Here is a 26,173-nt window from a genome sequence, read left to right as displayed (position 1 = left end):
TTGATCCTTCTTACATTTGAGGATAGTTAATTTTTCATTATTAGCTGTTGTGGCTGCAGTGTGTAGTGTGCCTTAGTCCATATCTACAGCTATGCTCGGATCATCTGGATTTTCAAAATTCACTTATGAGTTGATTTATTTCTACTCCTACTCATTCACATAGAAATATAACCCAAATACTTCTGTTTCTCTGAAAAAAAAATAAGACCTTTAAACAAATAAGTCATGGTATTTTAAAATTTTGTCAATAAAACCAAACAAAACTGGGGCTGAGGGTATCGCTTAGTGACAGATGACACAGTAGGAGATTTAGTATGAGTGAGGCCTTAAGTTGAATTTCCAATACCACAAAAAAGGAAAATATATAAGTAAATAACAACTAAATTGTGTTCACAAGAAGGCTCTTTATTTTTGGTGTTGGGGATCAAGCCCAGGGTTTTGTGCACAGCAAACACATGCTCTACCACTGAGCTACAGCTTCAGCCCCATAAAGACTCTGTACAGACATTTTTGATACTTTCATAACTTATAGACTGAAAAGACACTTATTTACAAACTGATGGCGAAATGTATGCTGATATGTAGGTAAGCCAGCCCCCGGGAAACAATGACAAAAACCAGTTCTGCCGTGGAGCATGTGCCAGTTTCTATGGTTTGGACAAGCTCGTAACTGACAGCTGGCATGTTTTTACTGAAGATTTTCCATCATAGGGACATTCATGTTGGAATCTCTACTTCCCACACATACATGCCATGCTGTCTGAGTGCACATGCTTTGTTTGACTTAGTATGTCAAGGTGCCTGTGAAGAACTATTCATCTCCCAGGACAGGATGGAGAGCAAAGTCTCCTGAAAGATGTCACAACTAGGAAGAGAGTTACCTCAGGTAACTCCGACTTGTCTTTAGAAAACACTGAATCAGATTTTTTTTTTAAATTAGCTTTGACAGTAATAGCAATTCCAACAAGTGTGATCGATACTTCGGAGATCGTGGCCATAGTGACCTCCACCAAATAAAAGTCATTCTAAGTCCAGTGCTTGTCACGGGGCGGATGCATCCAGCTTGAGTGCCCGGAGAGTAACAATTATCCAAGACAGGGACAACATCCAGTCCTTCGTCTGTGTCTCTGTCACCACTTGAGAAGTCACAGAACTATGAGGCTTTCTTGAGCATCGATACAATCTGGGAAAATTTTAGTCTCTGTGCGATATCCAGGGAACTTTCTCCTTGCTGCAGAAAAAAGAAATCCATTACTCCCGTGTCAATGAGGACTAGTCAGCCGTTTAGACAGACTGTTCACTCAGGCTTTGAGGAGACTTCAGAAAGCCTCCCGTTCATATAAATAAATAAATAGATAAATAAATAAATAAATATCAAAAAGAAATAAAAATAAAAGACTGAAAAACATTCAGTACCCTACATGGACATTCTGTACTTAATCCTAAATATGAAAAGTACTAATACTTTTTAAATTCAAAAGTAAAACGAGTACGATCCTTCCTTCCTTAAGAGGAGCCATTAATCTCCTGTGATTCACTGGAGAGACAGTGAACTGAACTTCTACAGAAGGCCCAGATGAGAAAAGCTTGCCACTGGGTAGATCACAGTTGTTAGGTCCTTACCTTGTTCCTGATCATGGGGTCTGCATGGGCTCTCAGAAGCAGAGGGATGAGAGTCTGGTTCTTCATCTGGCATGCGTAATGCAAGGCAGTGTAGCCATACTGAAACACAAAGGACCAACTTTGCAGTTTACTGGTCAGGCTGGCCATAGACCTTGGCATTCACTGCTAGAGCAACTGTTCACATTTTGTAGGAGACAACTAACCAAAGCCAGTCTGTTAGCCAGTTATGGGCAGCTGTATCTCTTTTACTACAAACATTTTCTTCTCTTCCTCACTATGTATATAAAAATCCAGTAAGTCATTGTTATCTTCTCCTTTCTTATTTTCTATTCTAAACCAAAATGTGCAACTTATAAAAAGATATTAAACTCATCTTCATTTAAAATAAGTAAAATATTATATTAAATAATGTAATTATTGGAAACAAGAAAGAGGTAGACATTTATCACAGACCAATGGTAATACCCACAGGATACGTTAGGCATCACAAATAGGAGTTCAATTCTTTCTAAATCAAATTTCAACTTGCGCTTTTTGATAAAACATGGGAAAGCTAAAATTGTATCTAACCAATATAAGAAAACTAAATAAAAGGATAATATAATTTCAGCTGACCCTAAGCATTAGCAGAAGTAAATCTGGAGTAAGCAGTGAAAATAAAACCTTCCACTTCCTTATGGGAAGGAGAAAGGTGATGGTATCTCGGTTATACTGGCTCCTAGCAACATTGGGGTATTCTCTAAACTTTGACCTTATCTCCCTTTCATTTGTGAGAGGGACTTCTCTTTTAGGGATTAGAATTATGACGGGAGCAGCTATTAACGTTTACTGAGCACTGACTACAGCCTAGTTACTCTTCTGAGGACTTTGCAGGAACCTGTCCTAGAAGGTCAGTACTAAGGTCCAATTTACAACTAGGCAAATTGGGCAGGTGTGTAATCCCAGATACTCATGGCACTAAAGCTGAAGGGTCACAAGATCAAGGCCAGCCTAAGTAACTTAACAAAATGCTGCCTCACAACAAACAGACAAACAAAAAAGCAAATTTAAGGAGGATATGTATATACCTAGCAAGTATAATGTTCTGAGTTCAGGCCCCAGCACAATTTGTTTAAATCTCTATTTTATAGATGAGAAAATTGAGTCAGATTTTTTTTAAGTGTTCCAAGTCCACTTAACTAACACGTGACAAGATTAAACGTGCAAATAGGCTGTACCTATTAAATGTACCTAAAGCCACTGCCAAACTGCTAAGGACAGTGTTTTTGTATCATTTTCCTTAATTTGTCACTACAGTCCAATGCAAATTATTTTAAAATTAAAATAATCTACAAATATTTTATGTCCGTGAGTTTAGCGATTAATAACTTCAAAGTTACTAGATGGCAGCGAGAAAAAAGAAAGCAAAACTATACGTAAACATTCAGGAAAATAAAGCTTTCAACTATGCCAACAGCAAGTATTCTACCCAGGCATATCCTTTGAGTATTATTCCAAAATACAAACATACGCAGTCAGTAGCATTAACGTCGACACCAGCATCAAGGAGCATGCGTACAAGATTCTCGTTCTGCTTCGTCTTTGATACCTGTTACAAACAGCAAGTACAAGAAGGTGTTTCAGAAACATTTCGTACATCTCGCTTGGGACTGTTCCAATCAACTGACTTCATGTTAATCCTAAATTCCTACTTCTTAAAATACACACACACACACACACACACACACACACACACACACACACCAGTATCAATTAAACCACAGTACTAAAGCTGTGCTTCAGAATACAAGCTTCAGCACCCAGGAATTTGTTCAGAATTCACAATGACAGGCCTAACCCTATTTCTACCACATCTTAAATGAAATCTAGTTCCTGTCTTTCCCTTATTGGCTCAAAATGTTCATAAATTCCCATTATTCTGGGGAAAATAGCTAAATTCTTGAGTGGCCCTAGGGCACATGAACTTAGCATTTTTGTACGCTTTACCTCCTGATTCCCCTATTCAAGTCACAATGGATTTTGTTAAGTCTTCATTTCCTACCAAGTGTCCTCCCTGCAGAGAATCACTTCATAGAATATTTCTTCAACTAAAAGTTTTCTTTGCATAGCAAACGTGTTTGTGATGTTCCCAATCCACAGCCCTCTTCTCTTGGCCAGGGGAAACCCTTTTCTTCCAGGCTTTTGTAATGCCTGTATCCTCCGTGTCCCCGGCTTCATGGTGATTTACCACAAGTCTATGCCATTTGATAATGACCAACTTCCCATCATGCTAGAACTGATGAGGGAAAGGCAACTGCCCTTGTATTTCCCCCCAACTCCTGGCCTGCACAGAAGGGGTCATGAGAAACATATGCTAAAGGACACAGGAAGTGAATGGCCTGAGCTCAGCCTCCTTAGAAATGTGCTTTCTAGCTCTCTCTAGCCGGTTAAGATTCTGACCCCATTACAGTAGGAAACTTCCTCCAACAGTTGGTCACCTAAGGAGACAAAGGCCTCGCTGCTCACATGAGCAAAGCCTGGCATTTTTCCCATTCAACCTCTGAAGCTTCCCTTGGGTGTCTTCCCCACCATGCTGTCCTTCCCTCTTGCCTTCCAAATTCTTTCTGCCTTGGCTCTTCTCTGGAGTGACTTTGTCCTTCTAAGTCCATTCGCCTATAATTGTCTCATGCTGCCTATTCCTTAGGCAGCACAAACTTACAATCCCAGGACCCACTAACAGTGTGGTTCTGCAGTTACAGCAGGGCTACTGGTTACAGTGAGTATCTTACAGAGGCCTCTAGCTTCTAAGCCCTGTTTGTAAGCAGAGCTGTGTAAGAGTAAATTTTTTTTGGGGGGGGGGGGGAGCCTTAGGCATCATTTTGGAACGCTTTTCTTTAAAACCTCTTAATTGCAAGTGAATGTCAGGTTCGTCATGCCCAGAAATTGCAAATGTTCAAATAATGTAAGACACACACAGTTTTTTTTTTCAAAAAGCCTTCAAAGATGTGTGTTCAAATGGTGTGTTCAGAAGTGAATTAAAGAATTCTCAACATGTTTCTTAGATTCTATATCATTTAAATATAAAACAGCATTTTTAACTGGCAGAATTTTCACTGGAACTTGTGTGTTAATAGGAATAACTAATGTCTATTGTTGACTGGCTATGTAAAGGAGACAGCATAGTCATTTATTTATCTCGGGTAAGTGAAGCATTGTTTTAGTCCTCTCCATGATGGAACTGCTCATGGTAGGCCCGAGACAGGAAGAAAGTGAACAAAGCAGTCACCATGTTTGAAGAAAACAAAAACCAAACAAAATAACCAAATTTGACCTTCTTCTTAATAATTCTCACACTGCCTACCTACTCATTTATTCAAGAAAATTATCCTGCCAAAGACCTGTGCAAGTGTGATTCAGGTCCTCGAGGTGAAAGATTGGGTCAGAACCTCCAAAAATTCCTTCTGTGTTTTCCAGCTTCCAAAGGCAGAGGACTTGGGATTTTTCCTCCAAATCGCCACTAGGGTGCATCCTTAAAATTCAGAAACTTGGGGAGCGATGACATAAAGGAAAAATTTCAGCCAGTATTTCTGAGACTCTTGTGCTCTTAGGCGATGGAGGTGAACTACCGCTCCCAATGTGAACAGCTGGTCACACCCTATATTTATTCTAGAATGCACTATGGTGCTAAGACATGGCATTTGTTAGGCTGGCTAAAGCAAATGCATTTCTACCTACAACATTTTCATTTGTAAGGGGTCTGTTGAGCTAGGACTCTACTGCGAGTCAAGGAACACTTACACAAACCAAGGGCTAATTTTATTACCATTTCTTTACATCACACTCTGCCAAGGGAAACTTGATGACTCATTCCATGGCTCTCCTACACATCTGCCCCTTTGTCCTAGCAACAGTACTCACCATGAGGAAATATCCGATGAGCAAGACAGGCATTAAAAGGATAATGAGTAGATAGTCAAAGAAGGTAAACCTCTTCTTCACAGCGTAGTGCAAGCAGGTTCTCTCCTTCTAGAATTCAGAAAAGGATTCTTTAGCTTAAATTCCATAGTTTTTAGATTATCGTACCAAAAAATTTAGTCCATGCACTTTTTTCTCATTTTTAAATAATCATTTCAAGTAGTACAGAGATGATTATTGATGGCATGCCATATACCTTCAGGGATATATATATATATATATATATATATATATAGAGAGAGAGAGAGAGAGAGAGAGAGAGAGAGAGAGAGAGAATTTTAAAATGTAGAACTAAAATACTCAAAATCATATGCTGCATATACATATTCAGCCTAAGTACGTTCTTTTATGATACATATCGGATTAATTAACTCCTAGTTTTGTTTACCAGAATGTTGAATTTGTGCGCTATGAAGGAAAAACTAGGGAAGGACCAAAGTAAACAGCAGAGATGAGTATACATGCAAACCATCACAGGACAGATCCTCATGCTTGTTTAAGACAAGGATAGATAGATAGATAGATAGATAGATAGATAGATAGATAGATAGATAGATAGATAGATAGATAGATAGATAGATAAGACATAGGAATACAGTTAGTATGAAAAGATATATAGATAGCACTTGGTCATTGGTGATTTGTGGATTGCTGTGCAAAGTTTACCTTCTTGACAATTCCCCCTTGTTTCCTAGCACATAGGCAGTACTAAAACATTGCAAACAATGAAATTCCTTAGATACATCAGTATCTTAGGAACTTAGATACACTGGGGGATAGGTCTTGATGAGAGGTGGGGAATGTGCACCTTCAGGACCTCATAATTAAAGTAGGACAGAAATATGAACAAGTAAGTAGAGGCCTATAGGCTGACACTGTTAGCTGGGTTGCCAACCAAGCCAGCAGAGAAAGAAAACAAGAGAGGCGGGTGACCACTGAGGAGAAGCGCTGTTCTCAAATTATCTGTCTTATCTGTAAAAGTGTTGGTAAACAGTCAAGAATATAGTAATAGACTTTAAAATTATTATTATTGAAGAGCCCAAAGTTCATGATGGACATTATGCTCTATTTCCTTTGTCTTATTAAATAAAAACATGTATATTATTCATTCTTTTCCTTTGTTTTATTAGATAAAAACATGTATATTACTCATTCAGTATTTTAATATTTCATATTCAAAACCATATGTTTCTTTCATCCATTTTCAAATATGTATCTAGAATACATGCCTCTTCCATACCATCACACCAATATGTTTAAGCATCAGTTTGTAATGGCTACTTGGTTTCTATCAAACAGCTCTTCTAACTTCTTTAGTCATACCTACTAGTTAGACTTTTCAAGTCTTTAAACTCTAAATTCTACAAAGAATATTGCCTAAATACCCTCGTTTATAAAGTCTTGTCAGAAATTCTAATTTGTTCTTTGCATACGCTTCTATAAGTTGACACCTGAAACAAAGATATAAGTGTGTATCACACGATGCTACCAAATTATTCTGCTATGAAGTGATGATTTCAACTTTCTTCCCAGTCAACATTCCCAGTCAATATGTGGCTTTCCTTTTTAATCCTAGCCAATTATGGTGTGTTGTGTTTTGATTTTATTTCAGCTTGCTATCCATTGAATCAGTGTTCTGATGTTTATTTCTGAAATAACAGCAGGGCTGTTCAATGTGTCAAGGCTTTTGCTCAATACTTAGTAAACAATTCTTAAGTATATTTTAAAAATATGAAATACTGGATCAAATTATTAATGTACACCTCATAACTGAGAAGAATAAAATTAAGCATCAAGCAACTATTAAAATATATGAAAAACCAAAAATACAAGCCAAAATGCCTCTGCTAAAAACACGACTATTCTACAGTGGGTGACTAAGGTCCTATCCACGACTTTTATTCTGGTAGAAGTTCTATCAGGATGGCTGAGGTTCACCTCTGTAAAGCAAAGCCCAAGCCTGCTCCTGGGCTGCCAAATATCCCCCTTCCTCAGCTACCTATAGCATGACTCTAGAACCCACAGACATCTGATTTCTGACAACTGCTCACCACAACCCTGCATACCTACCTCCACCACTACGTTCCAGAAGAGTCCTGTAATTCTACTGAACTGCTTATCTGTAAGAGTAAACTCAAGTATGACTTGCTTTTAAACTCAGCCAAACTGCAAGCATGGCTCTGGCACATGTGCAAAGCCCTGGGTTTCATGCTGATGCACTGGGGGATCCAAAGAAGATCACTCAAGAATATAGTAAATGCAAGCAAGAAAATCTGACCATTATTTTTTATTAATTTTTTTTAATTTATGTGTATGAGTGTTTTGTCCTCATGTATCTAAGTTCACTGCATGCATGTTTGATCCTCATGGAGGTCAGAAGAGGGCGCCAGATTCCCTGGAACTGAAATAAAGGATGATGGCTGAGTCACTATGTGGGTGTGGGGACCTGAACCTTGGACCTCTGAGGGATCTGTCTAGCCCCTGATTAAATTTTCAATAATACATCATTGCTCCTACCTTTCTGGTCTTTTACTGACTTGGAAGGGGCAAGTGGTTCCCTACTACCTGTTTTGCTCATTGAAAGCTCTTGAGTGGCTATAAGACATTTGCAATTATATTAAAGGTTGTTTTGGATATTTACTCAGTACAGTTTAAATGTTGCCTCTACTAAAAAGCAGATATTAGAAGGTCAGAAAGCGTGCCACAGAAATGTTCAAAAGACACACTAATACTCTTCCCCTTTGGTTCTGAAACCTCCAAGATCACTGATAGCGCTTCCTTAAACACATCCTCTAGGTGTCTGCGTGCCTTCACATAGCTTCTTCCTCATCAACTTCTTTGTCTCCAGTAGGTGTCATAGTAAAACCCTTAGGTTCACTAAACACACTCTAGGATCTTCTGGAGACCGAGACATTATAACAGGAAACATCTGAATGGTGGAGGGCATGCAAGAACGGTCTACTAGAATCTCAAGGGAATGAACCAGGGAATGCCGGATAATAGCTGTCAAAATAAGTGAATGGGGCCAAAAATCTCTCATTTCTGTAGAAAAGTAAAATAGAAACTTTTGAAGAGAAGAATAGAAGGAAGTCCAGGATCCACCCCAGGGAAATTGGTACAATTGAGGGAGTTCTTGCCCATCAATGAGAAGCAATAAGACAGAGCACTGCTGGGCCAGAGCCATAATGTCAGAAAGAGCTCAGAAAATCTATGCCACACTTTCAGTTATAGCATTTGGTTAAAAAGAGAAAAAATGGAGGAAAGCAATAAAAACTGGATGCCTTGCATCGGCAATACAGGAAGGTGGGATACTAGGAAAACCATCTCCGCTAAGCACTCAGGCACTTGGTCTCTAGCCTGCTAGGAAGGCAGAACATCAAAATGGTACAGTGTTCAGCAGTGTAGAATTAGAGCCAGAGTGTGCAGAGGCACAGAGACAGGAGTTCTAAGAACATATCAGACTTTAGGAAAGACCCCCTGAGATGGACTAAGCACTCACAAGAGCAGCTGTGAAGAACCTCTCACTGATGGCACTGGCTCCCTCAAAGGCCACACTTAGGGGTGTGATTGGATTCAGGAGTTCAATAAAAAATACTAAGACTCCAGGGTGGGTCAACAAGCAGAAAAGTGATCATGTTCAGAACCCACATCCTTGTCCAGCTGTCTTTCTCTCTCTCTCTCTTTCTTGACGTTTATTCCTTTTTAATTTGAAATCCAGTGTCAATTTAGCATGGCAGCTAAACAAATCTGTCCTGTTGTATTCTCATTCTATCCTCTTCTTTTTCTTTCTTCTGACTACACATACATCTTGCGCATGCACACACAATAATTAATAAATAATAATAATAATTTTAACTAATGAAATAAAAAAGAATAATAAAATGAACTGATGACGCAAAAATTATATTTTAACAAAAAGCAAAAAATAAGGATAAACTGTAAGCTTCTCATGATGACGGACTGTGCCTGTAGATGTAGACCCTATCTTCTCCAAAATAGTTTTTTGTCAGCATTTATCACAGAGAACAGAATTAAAATTGTAAACATCATAACAAATAGATATCAAGGAAATTTAGAAGATTACTGGGACATGAAAAATTTGCATTCCACTGAAGTATAAAAATAGAAAAGAAATATAGGAATTTCTGTATGTATATTAAAATTAAACCAAGATGTGTTAAACAGATTTATAACAAGTAATGAGCATGAAGCAGTAATTAAAAAGATAAATCTCTTGTCCTGACTCACTTCTGTTCTGAATTTATCTGCAGTAATCTTTGAAGTTTACAGGAAGAAGATGGGGCACCACAACAACAACTCCACCTGGTTGATATGACATCATGATGCTAAAAGCACTACTGCAAGACCTGTTTTGGGTACCAGCTGCTCAAGATGGTTCCAACTTGGTTAGCTGAACTGGTGCACTTTTTTACAATATTCTGGTCAGACCTCCAAATAGGAAGCTCAGAAAAACTCTACCAAATACACAGAGTATTTGAAATTATACCAGACATTAATCTTGGAACTTTACCATCATTTTACTTTCACAGGATCCCATAGAAAGAACATCGCCTTCATGAAAGTTGAAAGTAATTCTAGAAGACGATGTCCCCTCTCCCAACAAAGTTTACCCTCAGGGTTAGGAACATAATTTAGGGGTTGATTATAATTGGCATAGGTTGGGGGTTAGGGGGAGAAATTTTATAGGCTCAGGGATCTCTTTGAAAAAAAGGAAAAAATTGGATGGGTTAATAGATTAATATGAGCTTACTCACACTAACAATAATAGTGAGTAATAGAGTGAATACTTGTGAGTTATTATTTATTGGCAAGTATAATGGTATAGATTTTTGCATATTGATACAAAGATAAATTACATTGAATATCGTAAGCATGCATGCTTCTACCTCTGCTTAAAATATTTTTATATATTGATATATATTTATCATATTGCAATGTACATTTCAAGATACTTATACATTTTGATGTCATTGTCCTCATTTGTTGCAAAATTATTTATTGTATAATATTCTAAGATGAAGTCTTAGTCTTTAAGTTATATAGGTATTAAGAATTATAAATCAATAGTCATCTATGTTTTTCATACTTATAGTTACACTAATCATGTTCTTTAGATACATAGAGATTATATTCTGCATACATAGGTAATCTTCAACCACTTCAAAGAGCTGTAGAATATGACATTTAAATAACTTGGGGTTCTGTTGAAGTGAGACACAATTGCTCCTGGTAGCACCGATCTATTCCTGAGAGCATGTTGAGCATTGAAGACACTCCATTTGGAGCTTGTTTTCTACTTGGCAAAACTGGCCTTTGGGCAAAGAAATGCCCATGCATCAACCACTGACAAGATACATGTTATCCGGAAATAGATTAGCAGGACTGTCAAATCTTGCCAAGACAGGATAAGATGGTTTTGAAAAATTTCCTGCCTCTGAAAATGGTATGTCAGTTACTCTAGGCCTTAGCCAAAGTTGGTTACTTCAACATTACAAATGAGACTTTGGGTGATTGCCCAGGTAGCCATTTGTCTCTGTCATTTGTAGCACATTTTGGAAGTTGCTTGATTGCACTTCCTGCTTACTCAAGTAATATTATTTCCTTTCTTGGATCTTCGATGAAGACTAGATAGCTGTAATTACTTTCCTCTCATGACTTGGCCAAGTTATTTATTATACAAGACTTAAACTAGTTAGGATAGGATAATTATTAAATATATTTATTCTTAATGTATATAATTTTGTATTAGGTTTAGAACTCTCTTGTTTAAACAAAAGGGGGAGGTGCTTTAGGAAGTCTTACAGCCAGTGGCTACCCACCCACTAGGGCACAGACTCTTATACTATATATGCTGATGTAGAGCCTGCATCAGACCTCTTTTCTGGCCACTCTGTTCCAGTTGCAGATTTTGGTTTCTGATCTCCATTCAAGCAGAGGATTCTGATTTGTGAATTTATCCCCAAATAAATAACCCATCTATTTCTCAATTCTGAGCTAGTTTGGGATTTCTTTTAAAAAGCATCCTTCTTCACTTTCCTCTGCAAAATAGTTTTTTGTCAGAGTTTATCACAGAGAAGAGAACTAAAATTGTAAAAATTATAACAGATACCAGGGAAATCTAGAAAATTATCGGGACATGAAAAATTTGCATTCCACTGAAGTGTAAAATAGAAAAGAAATATAGGGATTTCTGTATGCATACCAAAATTAAACCAAGATGTGTTAAACAAATTTATAACAAGCAATGAGCATGAAGCAGTAATTAAAAAAATAAATTTCTTGTCCTGGCACACATCTGTTCCGAATTTATCAGACATTAAGAAAAACAAAGACTAATACTTCTCAAATTAGTCTCTAAAATAAAAAGGAAACACAAAGCCAGTATTATCCTGGTAATTAAACCAGATAATAATATTCCAAAAAAGATAATTACAGGTCAATCTCATTGATGAATGTAGATGCAAAAGTTCTCAACAAAATGCTTGGAAAACCAGTGAAAGAGCATATCAAAAAGATCATCCACCATGATCACCTTGGACTCATTTCAGAGATGGTTCAATACACAGAATTAATAAATCAGTCCAAGGTCAAGAATCACATGACTATTTTAATAGGATGCACAAAAGGCTTTTGACAAAATCCAGGATCTCCTCATGCTAAAAAGTCCTAAGAACTACAAACAGATAGAATGTATTCTCAGCATAATAAAGTCTACATGCCACAAACACATGGCCAGCATTGTACTAAATGGGGGCAAACTTGAGTCAGACATAGAATGAAGGTATCCACTTTCTCCAGTCTTATGCCGTGATGCTTGAAATCTTAGGTAGAGCAATAGAACAAAAGAAACAATAAAAAGAATATAGGTAGGAAAGAAACAATTCAAGGCATCATTATTTGCTAATGGTATGACTCAACATGGAAGAGAGACTAAAGATTTCAATATGAAGCTCTTAAACCCAATAAGCACTTCCACAGGGTACAAAATTAAAGTGCAAAAATCAGTAGTCTCCTGACCAATCAATGCCAAATATGAGAAAAATAACAAGAAAACTATCCCACTTGCAATTGTATAAAATAAATCTTTGAATAAACCTAACAAAAGAATAGAGATGTCCCAGCTGTGCTCTGCATGGCGCCAGGGATTCGCCCAACTTGCAGGTGAGGGAATGAAGAACGGATAGACACACATACAGAAAAACTAGGATTGTGAGATCTGGGCTCTTGAAAAAGAGAAGCTACAGCAATCCCCAGAAACTCAACGTATTTATTATACACTGTTGAACATGGAAGAGGGGTTATTGCAGACAGCTGAACAAGGAGGCAGGGTTATTATACACACATAAAAAAAATGAGGCAGGATTGTTATATACAGCTGAACAACAAGAAGGCAGATTTAGTTCATCTTTGTAGGAGCAGTCTCTGTAAGGGAACAATCTTCAGTTAGTAGTGATGGGAGTTATTGTGGGCATCGTCCGTACACCTTGTTAATATCCACAGTTTGACTTAAGGAAGGCTTTGACATCCTTCCAAGCCTCACTACGGGAAGGTTTTACCACTCCTACTGTACTAAAGCACTGATTGGGGTCTTTGACATGGCTGTACTCATATAGACAATATATATTCATTTTCTCCTCTCCCTTTTGATATGTATAATACAAAGTTTAAAACACCAGAAAAGGAAGTTGAAAAGACAATAAGATATGGAAAGTTCTCTCATGATCATAGAGTTCATTGTGACTGTGATTATATTATGAAAAACAACTTATATATTCAATGCAATTCCCATTAAAATTCCAATGCCATTATTCAAAGAAAAAGAATACAAATCCTAAAATTGAAATAAAAGCACAAAAAAACCCTCAGGCAACCAAAGCAATTCTGAGCAAAAAAAAAGAAAAAAAGAAAAAAAAAGAGAGAGAGTAATGCTATAGGTACCACTAAACCTGATTTCAAGTTATCCTACAGAGCCACAGCAAAGAAAGCAGTATACGTGGTACTGGTATAAAAACCACCAAGTAGATCAATGGACTAGAAGAGAAAGTCCAGGCCTGGAGAGATGGCTCAGAGATTAAGAGCAATGGCTGCTCTTCCAGAGGTCCTGAGTTCAATTAGCAGCAACCATGTGGTAGCTTAGACCATCTATCTGGTGCTCCTGTGCCCTCTTCTGGTAAGCAGCCATGCATGCAGGCAGAACACTATATATTTAATAAGTAAATATATAAATAAATAAACCTTTTTTAAAAAGAGAGTCAGGGTTCAGATGCAAATTCCCACAACCACAGACACCTGATTATTGTACAACATGCAAAAAATATACATTGGAACAAATACAGCCTCTTCAACAAATGGTTCTGGTAAAACTGGGTGCACACTTATAGAAGAATAAAGCTACATCCCTGACTTCCACACTGTATAAGAATGAAGTCCAAATAGGACAAAATACCTTAATACAAAAGAATTCATGTCATAATACTTTTCAGTGGTAGAGTGCTGTGGAATACTCCTTCTGTACTCTGAAGATTTGTCACTCAAATTGGTTTAATAAAACACTGGGCAGGAAGAGACTGAGTAGAGAACCAGACTAGCAGAATTCTAGGAAGAGGAAGGGCAGAGTCAGGAGCCACCAGCAGATGAGAGAAGCAAGATGAAAATGCCCTACTGAGAAAAGGTGCCCAGCCTCAAGGCTAAGCATAAATAGAAATATGGGTTAACTTAAATGTAAGAGTTAACTAGTAACACACCTGAGCTATTGGCCGAAGATTTATAAGTAATATTAAGCCTCTGTGTGTCTATTTGGCACTGGGTAGACAGAACATGAAAACTCTCCCTACAGTAAAGTAGGAAACACACTTCAATATGTAGACATAGGCAAAGACTTTCCAAATAGGATTCTGGTTGTGCAAGAACTAAAATAAAAACGCTTCTGCATGGCAGAGGAAAGAATGGGTCAAATGAAAATGCAGCCTACAAAATGAGACTGAGTATTTTTTTTAACTCTACAACTGACAGAAGATTGATATCTAGAATTCACAAAGAACTAAAAAACCAAAATGACAAGAAATTAAACTACTCAATCAATAAAGGGGAAAATGAAAAGACAAACTGTTCTCAAAAGATGCCTTATAAATGTTTAGGAAAAAAGTCACTAGCCATAAGAGAAATACAAAGTAGAATTCTATTAATAATCTATCTCTCCCTGTCAGAACAGCAGTCTCTAGGAATACAAATAAGTAACAACAAATACTGGCAAGGATGTGAACAAAAGGGAACCCTAATATGGTATGGGAATTGGACCTAGTCTAGCCATTGTGGGAAGTCAGTATGCAGGTACTTGCTGACTCAACACACACATACACACACACACACACACATGCAGAGAGAGAGAGAGAGAGAGAGAGAGAGAGAGAGAGAGAGATCAGCCACATGGTCTAGCTAACCCACTACTGGGTATTACCAAAGAACTCCAAATCATCGCAGATACAGTGCTTGCACAACATGTTTATTGCAGCACACTTTATGATAGCTACGCTATAAAACCAAATGAAATGCCCATCACCAGCAAAATAGGTGAGCCAACTGTGGGGCATATGCATAATGGAATGTTACATCCATGATGGAAAATGAAGTCATATCATTCACATGGAAATGGATGCAACTGGAGTCAGGGGAAGTGGACTAAGTCAGTTGCAGAGAAACATCCCAGTTTCTCATGTTGGTGGGTCGTAGATTTTATAAAGATACACACAGCTGTGTACAAATATTTGAGATGCAAATAAAATCAAAACTGTTTTGGGGAGCAAAGGAGGGCAAAAGGGGAGGAAAGAAGGGAGGATGGAGAATGTGCTAAAGGACACAGAAGACGAGTGAAAATGCTCTCATGTTACCCATCACCAGGTATATGAACATGTCAGTGAAAAATAAAAATAAACAATCTATATTAAAACAGCAGGTAAAAATCTAAATAATGACAGGCACAGTGTTTCATTTCCCCATTGTAATACTGAAGAGAGCAGGGGGATGGGTTGGAGGGAGCAGAACAGGCCAAGTAGAAGCTGCTTACAGCCAACAGAGTGGACCACCCTCTTCTTTAGAGGCATAACGACATCACCACAAACATCCCTGCTGGCTGAATGCTTTACTTATGCTTTCAGCAAGATGCCCTTGGGCTGTGTTAGGTGAAGCAGGCGAAAGAGAATCGTTGATATTAGAAGCTATAAGAAGACAAAGCGAAACTCACCAATTCCAGCAATTTGAGGAGAATCGTCACAGTCAACACTCGCCTCTCTGTCCCAGTCCTGTCACAACCTCCCTGGTTCTGTTTGCTTGCTTTGGTTTATTTACATATTTTTAACTTATTTTATTCTTTTGACAGACACCAGATAATGGAAGAGAAACTATTATTGCTCGTTATAGTGACACACTCTTTTTTGCTTTATGCAAATTGTAAGTATCTCTATGTAGATAAAATGTTCAGCTAAAGGCATATTCCAGAATGCTGGCATGGATTTTTCCAGGTTATGGTTATAAGAAATTACATAATGGAAACTCTCCCATGCCCATTAGGCCATCATCACACAGCAAACTCACCAAGTTTTTCAGGTTGACATCAGCATTTCTCTTTAAGAGGAAGGAGACAATTCGCATGTGACCTCGCCTGCAGGCGCAGATGAGAGGAGTGTCTCCATTGAAGCCATCTTGAACATTCACATAATGATTGTCTTCTTTCACCCACCGCCACACTTGCCCCAAGTCGTTCTGGTAGGCTGCCTGGCAGATGGGCTGAGTCAGGAAGAGCAGAATAGTTGATGAAATACGGGCATGAACCACTGAGAATAACAAAAACAGCAACAACAAAAACCACCACTCTAAGTCTACGATACATCCATGAAGATCTGCTTACATTTTCCAAAATGATGGGGCTGGAGAGATGGCTTAGTGGTTAAGAGCATTGCTTGCTTTTCCAAAAGTTCTGAGTTCAATTCCCAGCAACCACATGGTGGCTCACAACCATCTGTAATGAGGTCTGGTGCCCTCTTCTGGCCTGCAGGCATACACGCAGACAGAATATTGTATATATAATAAATGAATAGTAATTAAAAAAAAACTCTTCCTGAACTATTAAAAACACACACACAAACACACACACACACACACACACACACAAAAAAAACATTTTCCAAAATGGTTTGAGGTGGAATAGACAAAATGTAAGCTGATGAATGAGTAAATAAATGGGTGAAACACTGTAAATCTTATTCACTAAGGAAGTTTTTATATCATGACAGCAAATTAAGAAAAGATTTTCAGAAAAAGCAACTTCTGGCTAGAGTAGAATTATGCATAGGGAAGGAAAGAGTTCCGGGCAGCAATGGGTGATAAAGATCCCAGGTGACTTTCTCCGCAGCTGGCAAAGGCACTTGCCACCAGGCCTGATGACCTGGGCTCTGATCTAAGAACCCACAAGGAGGATGGAGAGGACCAGCTCCTGCAAGCCATCTTCTGACCCCATCCACCCCTGCCCTGTAGCATAGGTGTGCTCTCTCACACACACCAATAAGTAAACATAAAAAACAAATGATGGACTCCAGACTCTTGTGCCTTTGGATGAAGATTACCACAGTGTCTCTCCAGGGGACTTCTAGACCCTGGTCTCATCGGGGGCTATATCATTGATTCCACCTGGCATCAAATTCCTTGCGCTTAGCTGGCACTGGCCTCCCAGGTTCTGCAAATCTACAAGTTGCCACTGTGGGGTTTTTCGGCCTCTGATTGTGTCAGCTAATCTAATAAGAATCCCTTAAATATTAGGGATGCGTTCTATTGGTTCTGTGCTTCTGGAGAACTGAGTCTTCTTTGAAGATCCTGGGAGCAGGTGACTTGGAAGGTATAATCTCTTGTCAAATTTTAAAATAAGTTTACAACAGTTTACCTTCTTGCTTCTCTTTAAATTATCATGGATTTCCTAATGCTGGGTCGTATTCCAAATGGGACACCAGCTTACTGGTGATTCATGGCAGTTGTTGCACGTTCTCCATAATTCCCACAACTTCTCATTACACCACACCCAGTACACTTCAAATATTCATGTTGGGTGTCTGGCTCCTACTTCAAAGATCAAAAATCCCTCTTCTTGGATTCTTTAAAAATCTTTGCAGAGTAAAGATAGGAAGACCAAGAGACATAATTATCTTGAGAGTTACTAGGGGCTTTCTCAGTCTGCACAGGGAACCTTACTTACCTATGGCCTGCTCTTACCTTTAACCTCTCTTAGGCTTCCTTTGATCTGAACACAGTTTCTGGTTTTTTTGAAAAGTAAAGTGTTAGATAGAGGCCAGGCGTAGCTCAGTGTGAGAGCTGATACTGAATATATGCAAAGCCCTGGGTTCATTGTCGTGTGTGTGTGTGTGTGTGTGTGTGTGTGTGTGCGCGCGCGTGCGTGTACAAAAATAAGCAAGCAAGCAGTGAAGAGTTACCTCACTGTGATGGTTTGAATGAGAACGGCCCCCATAGATTCACATATTTGCATGCTTAGTCCCCAGTTGGTGAACTATTTGAAAGGATTAGGAGGTGTGGCCTTTTTGGAGTTTGTTGTAGGAATGTGACAGCCTGAATCTGATGACACTGTGTTATTGCCTGCTCTGTCCCAGTCATTAGTGACACTCCCTGCAGAGTGCTCAGACCTGGGTAATAACTTTCACATAACTCCCTTGTGGTAGCTAAAGGAACTTAATATGGTACCCGGCATCCCTAAGAGCCCTGCAATAGCTGTGAGATCCTAGTGGCCTGCAGGTAACATAAGACTAGGCTAATGGTGCTCCTGCTCGGGGGGTATCTAACCCTGCTTACCTCAACTTGCTGTTTTACTCCTTGCTTATGCTATGGGTCAGGGGTGAAATGGTCTTTTTATATCTATACAAACAGAAAGAGAAACTCCTGAGGGAAGTTAAAAATGTTCTTGCCCAGCTGTGGACGCCATAGGTAATTGTAATATGCACCTTTGATATCCACCTTTATAAACCCCTCCTTTAGCCCCCTTAGGTTTGTCATGCTGTTCAGCTCTAAGGCTGTTGTCCTTCTGCTAGTAGTAAGAATAAATTCATTTAATTTAAATTTGAATTGAGTCTAAGTCTTTGGTCTTTTCCAGTAGATTCAAACTATGGTGGTGTGGTCTTGTTGGAGGAGGTGTATCCCTGGCAACGGCTTTGAGAGGTTTTCTCTCTGCCTATTGCCTCCATATCATGATGTAGCTCTCAGCTACTACCCCAGAGCCATGCACACCTCCATGACAATAATGGACTGACCTTCTGAAACTGTGAGCCAGCCCCTAATCAAATGCTTTCTTTTACAAGATTTATCACAGTCATGGTGTCTCTCCACAGCAATGAAACAGCGACTAAGACACCCACTGTTCTGTATGGTTCGGTTTGGTCTCAAATGAGCCAGATTGTTAAGCATATAGTGAACGAAACGAAAAGAACAAACATGCAAGTAGCAGACAGAAGCAGGATGTAGCTAGCAAAAGATTAAGTCAGGAGTTCACATCCAAGATGACTGACATGGATTGATCGAAAGAACAAACCAAGGTCACTCTATGGCAAAAAAAATTGACTGAAGAAGCTCCCGACTGAGCTCTCTCCCCGGAAGTGAGCCTCCCATGCTGAACTTCCGGTTTCTGCTTTCCGGTTTCCCACCTACACAAAGGCATTTTCCGCGATGGGGATAAACAACGGTAACTTGTTATGGAAATCATTTACCATCTAGTTGTCCTCAAAGGCACCATGTTTAATCAGTGGCCTGTCTTGCTGTTCTTTCTGTGATAGAGCCAGCTGGGCCACACTGTCCCTGGAACAGGGTTCTTGGAGAACACTTAGGGACAAGTGTGGGAGGGCCAACCCCACTTCAGGGGTCGGCTCCTCAATGAGCTTAAACAGCACCGGTAATTTTCAGCCACCTAACTGAAACCCACAAGAACCCACCCCACAAGTAATCTCCAGCATGAGCGTCCCCTGCCCCCGTTGCCCCACCCCCACCCCCGCTGACATCTGAAAAGATTCCCTGGTGTTTTGCACAAGGCATTTCCAGTAAGAGGCAGCTCAGTGTCAGAAAGCACAGCCCACAGACACCGGAGTTCAGATCCTCGTTGCTCTCTACCCTTGACTGTGTTATCTCTCTCTGTCTCACCCATCCAGTCTCCAGCTCATTCTTCTTACATGGTAACTGCTCATCATCTCCCCACTGAAGACCCTCCTCCATGACCAACTGGCTCAGGATTCTGTTCTTGAGTGGACACAGCTGCTTCTCAAATCTCACAAATCCTGTCTAGCTGCTTCTCCTACCAGTCCCTTACCTTCCCTTTTGGTCCAAGTTAATCAATTCTGTTTGCTGTGGTTTAAATGTATCCTTCACAGTTTTTCTTTTTTTAAAATCAGGAATATGATCCCCAGTGTGGTCGTTTGAATGCAACTGCCCCCCTTAATCTCCTAGGGAGTGTCACTATTAGGAGGTGTGGCTTTGTTGGAATGGGCGTGGCCTCTGTGGAGTAAGTATATCACTGTGGGGCAGGCTTTGAGAGTTCCTACTCAGGATACCACTGACTGCCACAGTTCACTTCCTGTTGCTCAAAATCTCAGTTATTTCTCCAGCACCACATCTGTCTGCATACCGCCACACTCTCCACCATGGTGATGATGGACTGAACCTTTGAAACTATTAGCCAGCCACCCTGATTAAATGTTTTCCTTTAGAAGAGTTGCTGTGGGCATGGTGTCTCTTCACAGCAACAGAAACCCTAAGACACCCAGTATGGTGATGCTGCGTGGTTGGCACAAATTTGGATTTTTGGGTTGCGAGGACGTGACGCTCATGGATTAGTACTGTTACTTCACAAGTATGTTCCTTATTTTGGCAGTGGGTTGGTTCCTTATATTTCAAAAGGACAGTCTGCTTCTGGCTTGTTCTCTCACACCACCCCCCTTTATCTTTCTGCCACGGAACAACGGAGCCCTCACCGAGTACTAACCCCCAACCATACACTGCTTTCTTTTTCTATTGGTGAGCCAGTACATTATGAATTACAAATCTGTAATTGTCACATCACCTAAAAACAGACCATCGGTGTTCTCGGCAGTCATCTCTCCAACTAGCCCGCTAGCGACGTGAGCGCGATTACAGTTGTCTACACTTTCTCGCTGCATTCCCAGAGGCCGCAAAACCACCCTCTAAGGTGAGCAGCAGTTTTATCCTCGCTGCACACAGGTGAAACTGGGAGAGATCATTTTTGTAGCCCAAGTGTCACAGTTCATAAGTGATGGAGACGTGAACCAGACATAAGTGATGGAGACGTGAACCAGACTCTGGAGCATAGCTGTCATTCGTTCAGCCTCTAGATACTTCCATCTTAAGTGTGTCTCTGGCTGGAAGACTTGCTGCCAATAGTAAGCTCCAGTTTGTACCCTCAGGATTCTGATCAGTCCTCTCATGTCATGGGCCTGCTAGTATTTGGCTGTATATTCAAAGGCTTTGCCAAAACTGACCAAGAATTAGCCATGTCTGAGGTAAAAAGATATGCTGCGTATGGAGGCATAGGTAATCACAGGACTCAGGATATAGAAGCAGAAGGAACAAGAGTTTGAAGCCAGACTAGATTCTATAATAAATCTGAAGCCAGCCGAGCTACACAGAGACCCTGTCAAAACAAAACTAAACAAAAAAACCTGTAGTAGAAACCGGAAACAGACACAGCCTAGCAAAACAGGAAAGTCTCAAGAACCAGGTACGATTTAGAACAAGTTAGATGTACTGGTCATTATGCAATCATCAGTTTCATATGACAGGGCAGGCCCCGTCTTTGAACAACTTGAATTAGGGCGAGAAGTTGCAATAACTTTAGCAGGGAAAATAGACAGAAAAAGCAGGTAAGTATATAGCACCTAGGGTCCAACCAGAATTCTGCGCATTTTGGTGAGACATGGTGCTTTCCGGTGATTACAAATCCAAGCTTCGGATGTGAGCGTCCTGTGTTCTAAACTTCACTCCCCTACTTAGCAAACGTGTTATTTGAACAGTTCATCTGAACCCTTTAAACACTTGTGCTGAGTTTCCTCCATCCACTAACCATTCCTTCTGCATAATACTACAGAAAGAATTAAACCTGACTGTGTGGACAAAGCATTTTGCTCAGGACTGACTCACACGAAACCCTCAATTAGCGCTAGATACTTTTCTAATTATTGAAGCATACGGATCCAATTAAGATGAGCAGAAGTGATTATGAAATAGGAGATGATTGCTGAAAGAGAGTGCAGAAATAACAGGACAGGGGCAAAAATGGATTAACAGGATGACCCAGAAGGAAAATTCTGGCTCTAAGACCAAAGTGATGGAAAAAGGAAAGATAGCTCAGTAGAGAGAACTGTAGCTTGGATGAAGTGTTTTTGTTAGGAAAATCTGGTTTGGTCACCACATTTTATTGTAATAGGTATTTGTCTTAAATGTATAGATTGGTAAACATAATTAGGCAAAGGATTAACATTGATGTTTGTCTAGATGAATGGGCTAATGACACAGGAGTAAGGGTGGAGACAGGGTAGAAGAGACTCCTGGAACGTGGGGCCAGGGAACTGGTGCATTCCTAATTACTAGTGTCTGTTTGGGATGAATGAAAACTGGAATGGCTTTAATCATCAAGAGTGGAATCACAGTCATAAACGACAGCTGGCTGGGCTGGCGTGGCAGTTTCTTCAGCAAATCTATGGTTGGAGAAGGGTGGAGTGAAGGAGCCTGGAGTAGAGCTGGGAAACCCGTCTGTCACCTGGGAAAATGCTGGTTTGCCACCTCACGCATAAATTAGCAATAATGTGAAGAGGGGTGGACTTGCAAGAAAGAAACCAGCAAAGGGAATGAGAGCAAAGTGAGACATGTGGCCTGGCAGGAAGGGGAGCAAGAGCAAGGTGCACATGCTAGGAAACCATGAAGCCAAAATTAAACTATGGAGGAATCAGCTCTATGCTTCTCTTTGAGACATACCAAAATTGATATTGTCCATAGGAATTAAGAGACTAGGAGCTAGACAAATCCCCTGGTAGGCAGAAGGACAGGTAAAACGCCAGTGATTAGGTAATAAAAGTGGCAAATTTCCAAGATGGCTGACTTCCTCCTCACTCTCATGATTTAAAGGCCTGACATCTTAAAACAAGGCCTTGTAGGCTTTTGTCTCCCGCCAGCAGACCTCCTTCTGTGGCTTGACTCAACAAGCTCAGAGCAGACCAGGAGTTGTTATACAACAGCTGTGGGCCAACCAACCATCCTCAGAGGCTATCAAATAACCCAGCCGTTGAGGAGGGACTGGATTCTTGGCTTCCCAAGCCCCATCTCTCCACATCCCCTTCTCCCTGTCCCCTTCCCCGCTGTGTCATCACCCCCAAGACCCCCATCTCTCCATCCCCCATCCCATCCCCCATCCCCAACCCCCCCCACCCCCACTCTGCAGAGGGTCTGTTTCTCTGGCTGTTGTCTGCATGAGCATGGATTCACCCCTTGAGCAAATGCCTTCCTTCAGACTCTGCTGCTGTTTGTGGTGTTTGGGATGTCTCACCCGTCACCTGTTTCCCTGGGGATGGTTCCTGCCTTTGAATTCTTTAAGCAGCAGAGAAAATGTACCCAGTCCAGACACCTACACTGTGCAAACACCACACTTTGCCTTTCTTGGAGCAAACTGTAAAAATCTGGCCAGAATATTTGTCATTGGATGTGTGTTTCAGGGGTTCTCCAGTTTGATCATTTTGCGTAACAGAATAAAATAAATACAGAGGGCACCAATCCCTAGGTGTGCAAAAGATTTCTTTCCTCTAACAACAAATAGGCTATTCTAAGACAATGGCATTCTTAAAATTCAAGATAGATAGATAGATAGATAGATAAAATTTGTTTGAAAGTTTAAAGTGGAAGACCACTCAGAAGGTTTCCCTAGACACAAACTATTTTGTATTTATGTAGAGAAGAGTTAAGAGGTGAAAAATGACCAGTGTTCTCTGTGTACATTTTAAAGGACAATGGGTTTAGGCTAGTCTTGTTTTAGGAAAATCTGTGGGGCACTTTTTATATATTCTCATTTGAGGAATGAACAAATTTCTGAAGAGTTGGCTGAATTATGGTGGTAATTGTAAAACCCAGTTCGAGTCCCACTATTGAGCCCTTAGTTCAGAATATTTGGGAATCTGGTGGAAGCACTGTGGCTGTCTCGAAGTTCTCTAGGAGATGTTGGTGCACAGAGGGTTGAGGAACACCATAAGGTGAGCAGAACAGCTTCCATTATGGAAGGGAGCAATAACAGAACACTACAGCTTGTAAACTCACACCAGTCGAGGACTGTTCAACAGAGGTACATCCCCAGCCCCAGTATCAAGTGGAGATCTCTCCCCCGACATCAACGGGAGATTCTACAAGTTGAGAAATCACTTGCCAAAATCAAAAACATCTTATTTCTGCAGTGACTAATGTTTCGTCAGTGACTTAAGGGCTTCAGACTGCCAATCCTGAAACAGATTACTGAGAAAAATAACAGGGAGGAACCTAAGCCTGCCTCCCCTCACAGGACAGCAACAGTATTTGCTTCAGCCACACTCCACACTGCTTGCCATTAACACTAATTTGAGTTGTGTATTATTGCCTATGAGATCCTTCAGAGGTATTTGTATATGGGTATACTTTAGATTTTATAGAGAATTTCATGTTAACATACGTTATTCCCCAGTCCTATTCCCTTGGCAGTGAACTAAATAAATCTTTCTTTAAAAAAAAAAATTACAGCAGGAGAGTAAAAACAAAGCTCCAATTTACTTTGTCCTTGAGCCGGCTGAAGGGTTAAACATTAAAGTCACTTTGTGAACTGTTCGCACTCCTCTACATGGAGGTGGTTAAGCATGCCTGCCTTGGCCCGTACTTGCCTTCACTCAGCTGCTTGTCAGAGCAACACCAAACTGACAGGTGATTGCACTGCTTTGGTCTCTGATAGACACTCCACAAGCCACAGCCGTTCCCACGACCCAGGCTACTCACAGTACCGTTCCATAGCCATTGCCATATTCATGGAATTGGAGGGCCAAAATGTCTGATCTTAACCTGCCTTTGCACAAGACTGGGATTATCTTCATGCAAGTAAGAGTCTGAAAGACCCTCCTTGAGCATGAGTTCTGTCTCTCAGGACAGTAGTGAGCTAGTCACACCCACCAGAGTTATCTGGGATCCCCCTCTTCAAAACTAGTTTTCTGAACCCTACATGAACTAGATCAGAACTCTGGAGTGGCTGTCCTAGAAGCTTCCCTATAAATAAATTTCTCTTGCTGACACTTTAATAATTTACCAGAGTGGAGCCTTACTACTTTGTATGTTTTGCCGTTCTCACGTATATGTGACCTCTTCATGAGATCAAAATCACTGAGCAAGACTTTCCCGGAACAGTAAGATGGACAAACTGTGCATTTACTCAAGAAACGCACACACCTACATGCACATCCTCGCACACTCATGCTCACACATGCACATCTGAAGTGGGCGCCAAACAACTACCTTTCATGCTCGAAGATCAAATCAAAGAGCTTCCTCTGAGTTTGGAGAATGGAATGCAGATTAGCAAGTTGATTGTGTCAGAGAGGAAATGAGTTGTGAAAATAATAATAATAATATAATAATAATAAAATATCACTGTACTTCTTATACTCTTGTTCAAACATCACCCTTGGAAGCATTACAAAAGTATTTGATTGTAGTAAGTTACTTTAAATGTGGGAAAATGTCGTGTTATCAGTTATGAAAAGGAAATAATTAAAACATCAACACTGCACTGCCTGTCACCACTTCTACATGGTGATAACCTGGATTAATATTTGCCAGAGGTGAACTCCTTTCACACACAAGCTTAAAGGGTTCATGGGTTCCATAGCAAAGTCTGTCAGCTTTTGGCTCTTTACAAAACCCAATTAGGTACAAGCTCCTCTTGTCCTCCAGTGTGAACCGAGACACAACATAACTGCCACTCCATTTTCAAGGTTTCAGATGACCTCTGCAATTAATATATATCCCATCATGCTTAACCTACATCTAGCTAAAACTTTAGTATTTCAAACTAATTTGTGTTAAAATATTTAAAAAAAATACTAAAAACCCTAGCACACAGGAACTTTTCTGATTTAATACTCACAAGGAAAATTAAACAGAATTGAGAAGGCATAAAAACAGGGTTAGAAAGTTATATGTGGACAATGTGAGCAATTTTGTAGCCGCTTTGGATCTCTAGGTTCAGAAAGACAACATACCTCAGAATACAGGATACCCATGCCGGTCCTTCCTGGCTTTGCTTCCCGTCTACAGTGCAGTAGTGAATCTTCTAGAGGTGGTTTCAATTAACATTAAATTTCTTCCCGGAAAGAAATGTCCCTAGAAGTCTAAAGCGGTGGCAAGCCCTCTCTTTCCACACCTGGGAGTGCTTTCCCAGCAGTCTGTGGCAGCAACACACCTTTCAGAGAGACTGGCTGATGAAGCAAAGGCATTGGCTTACTAGGTAATGATCCCAGAG

General features: G+C 40.1%; 1 protein-coding gene across 1 annotated transcript; it reads right to left on the bottom strand.

Annotated features, from left to right (window-relative positions):
- Positions 1 to 384: 384 nt before the first annotated feature.
- Positions 385 to 26,173, bottom strand: Ankrd22 (ankyrin repeat domain 22). The gene is made up of 6 exons (XM_048438684.3): positions 25,914 to 26,173; positions 16,189 to 16,380; positions 5,521 to 5,628; positions 3,134 to 3,211; positions 1,624 to 1,722; positions 385 to 1,231 (listed from the first exon to the last, which is right to left on the bottom strand). Exons 1-6 carry the CDS (start codon positions 25,932 to 25,934, stop codon positions 1,154 to 1,156), a joined length of 576 nt encoding a protein of 191 aa, XP_048294641.2. The 5' UTR covers positions 25,935 to 26,173; the 3' UTR covers positions 385 to 1,153.

This window comes from Myodes glareolus, chromosome 7, assembly GCF_982192425.1.
Source record: "Myodes glareolus chromosome 7, mMyoGla1.1, whole genome shotgun sequence".
NCBI lineage: Eukaryota > Metazoa > Chordata > Mammalia > Rodentia > Cricetidae > Myodes > Myodes glareolus.
Note: the sequence above shows the minus strand (reverse complement) of the source record. Positions and strands in the feature narration are given on the sequence as shown.

Bases quoted from the DNA above. Each gene is read 5' to 3' on its own strand.
- Ankrd22 (XM_048438684.3), bottom strand. From the start codon at position 25,934: ATGGGTATCCTGTATTCTGAG. The intron at 5,629-16,188 runs GTGAGTTTGCTG...TCTGAATTCTAG, and splicing joins ATGTCAACCTGAAAAACTTG to AAGGAGAGAACCTGCTTGCA. The intron at 1,723-3,133 runs GTATGTTTGTAT...TTTGTGTTTCAG, and splicing joins ACGTTAATGCTACTGACTGC to TATGGCTACACTGCCTTGCA.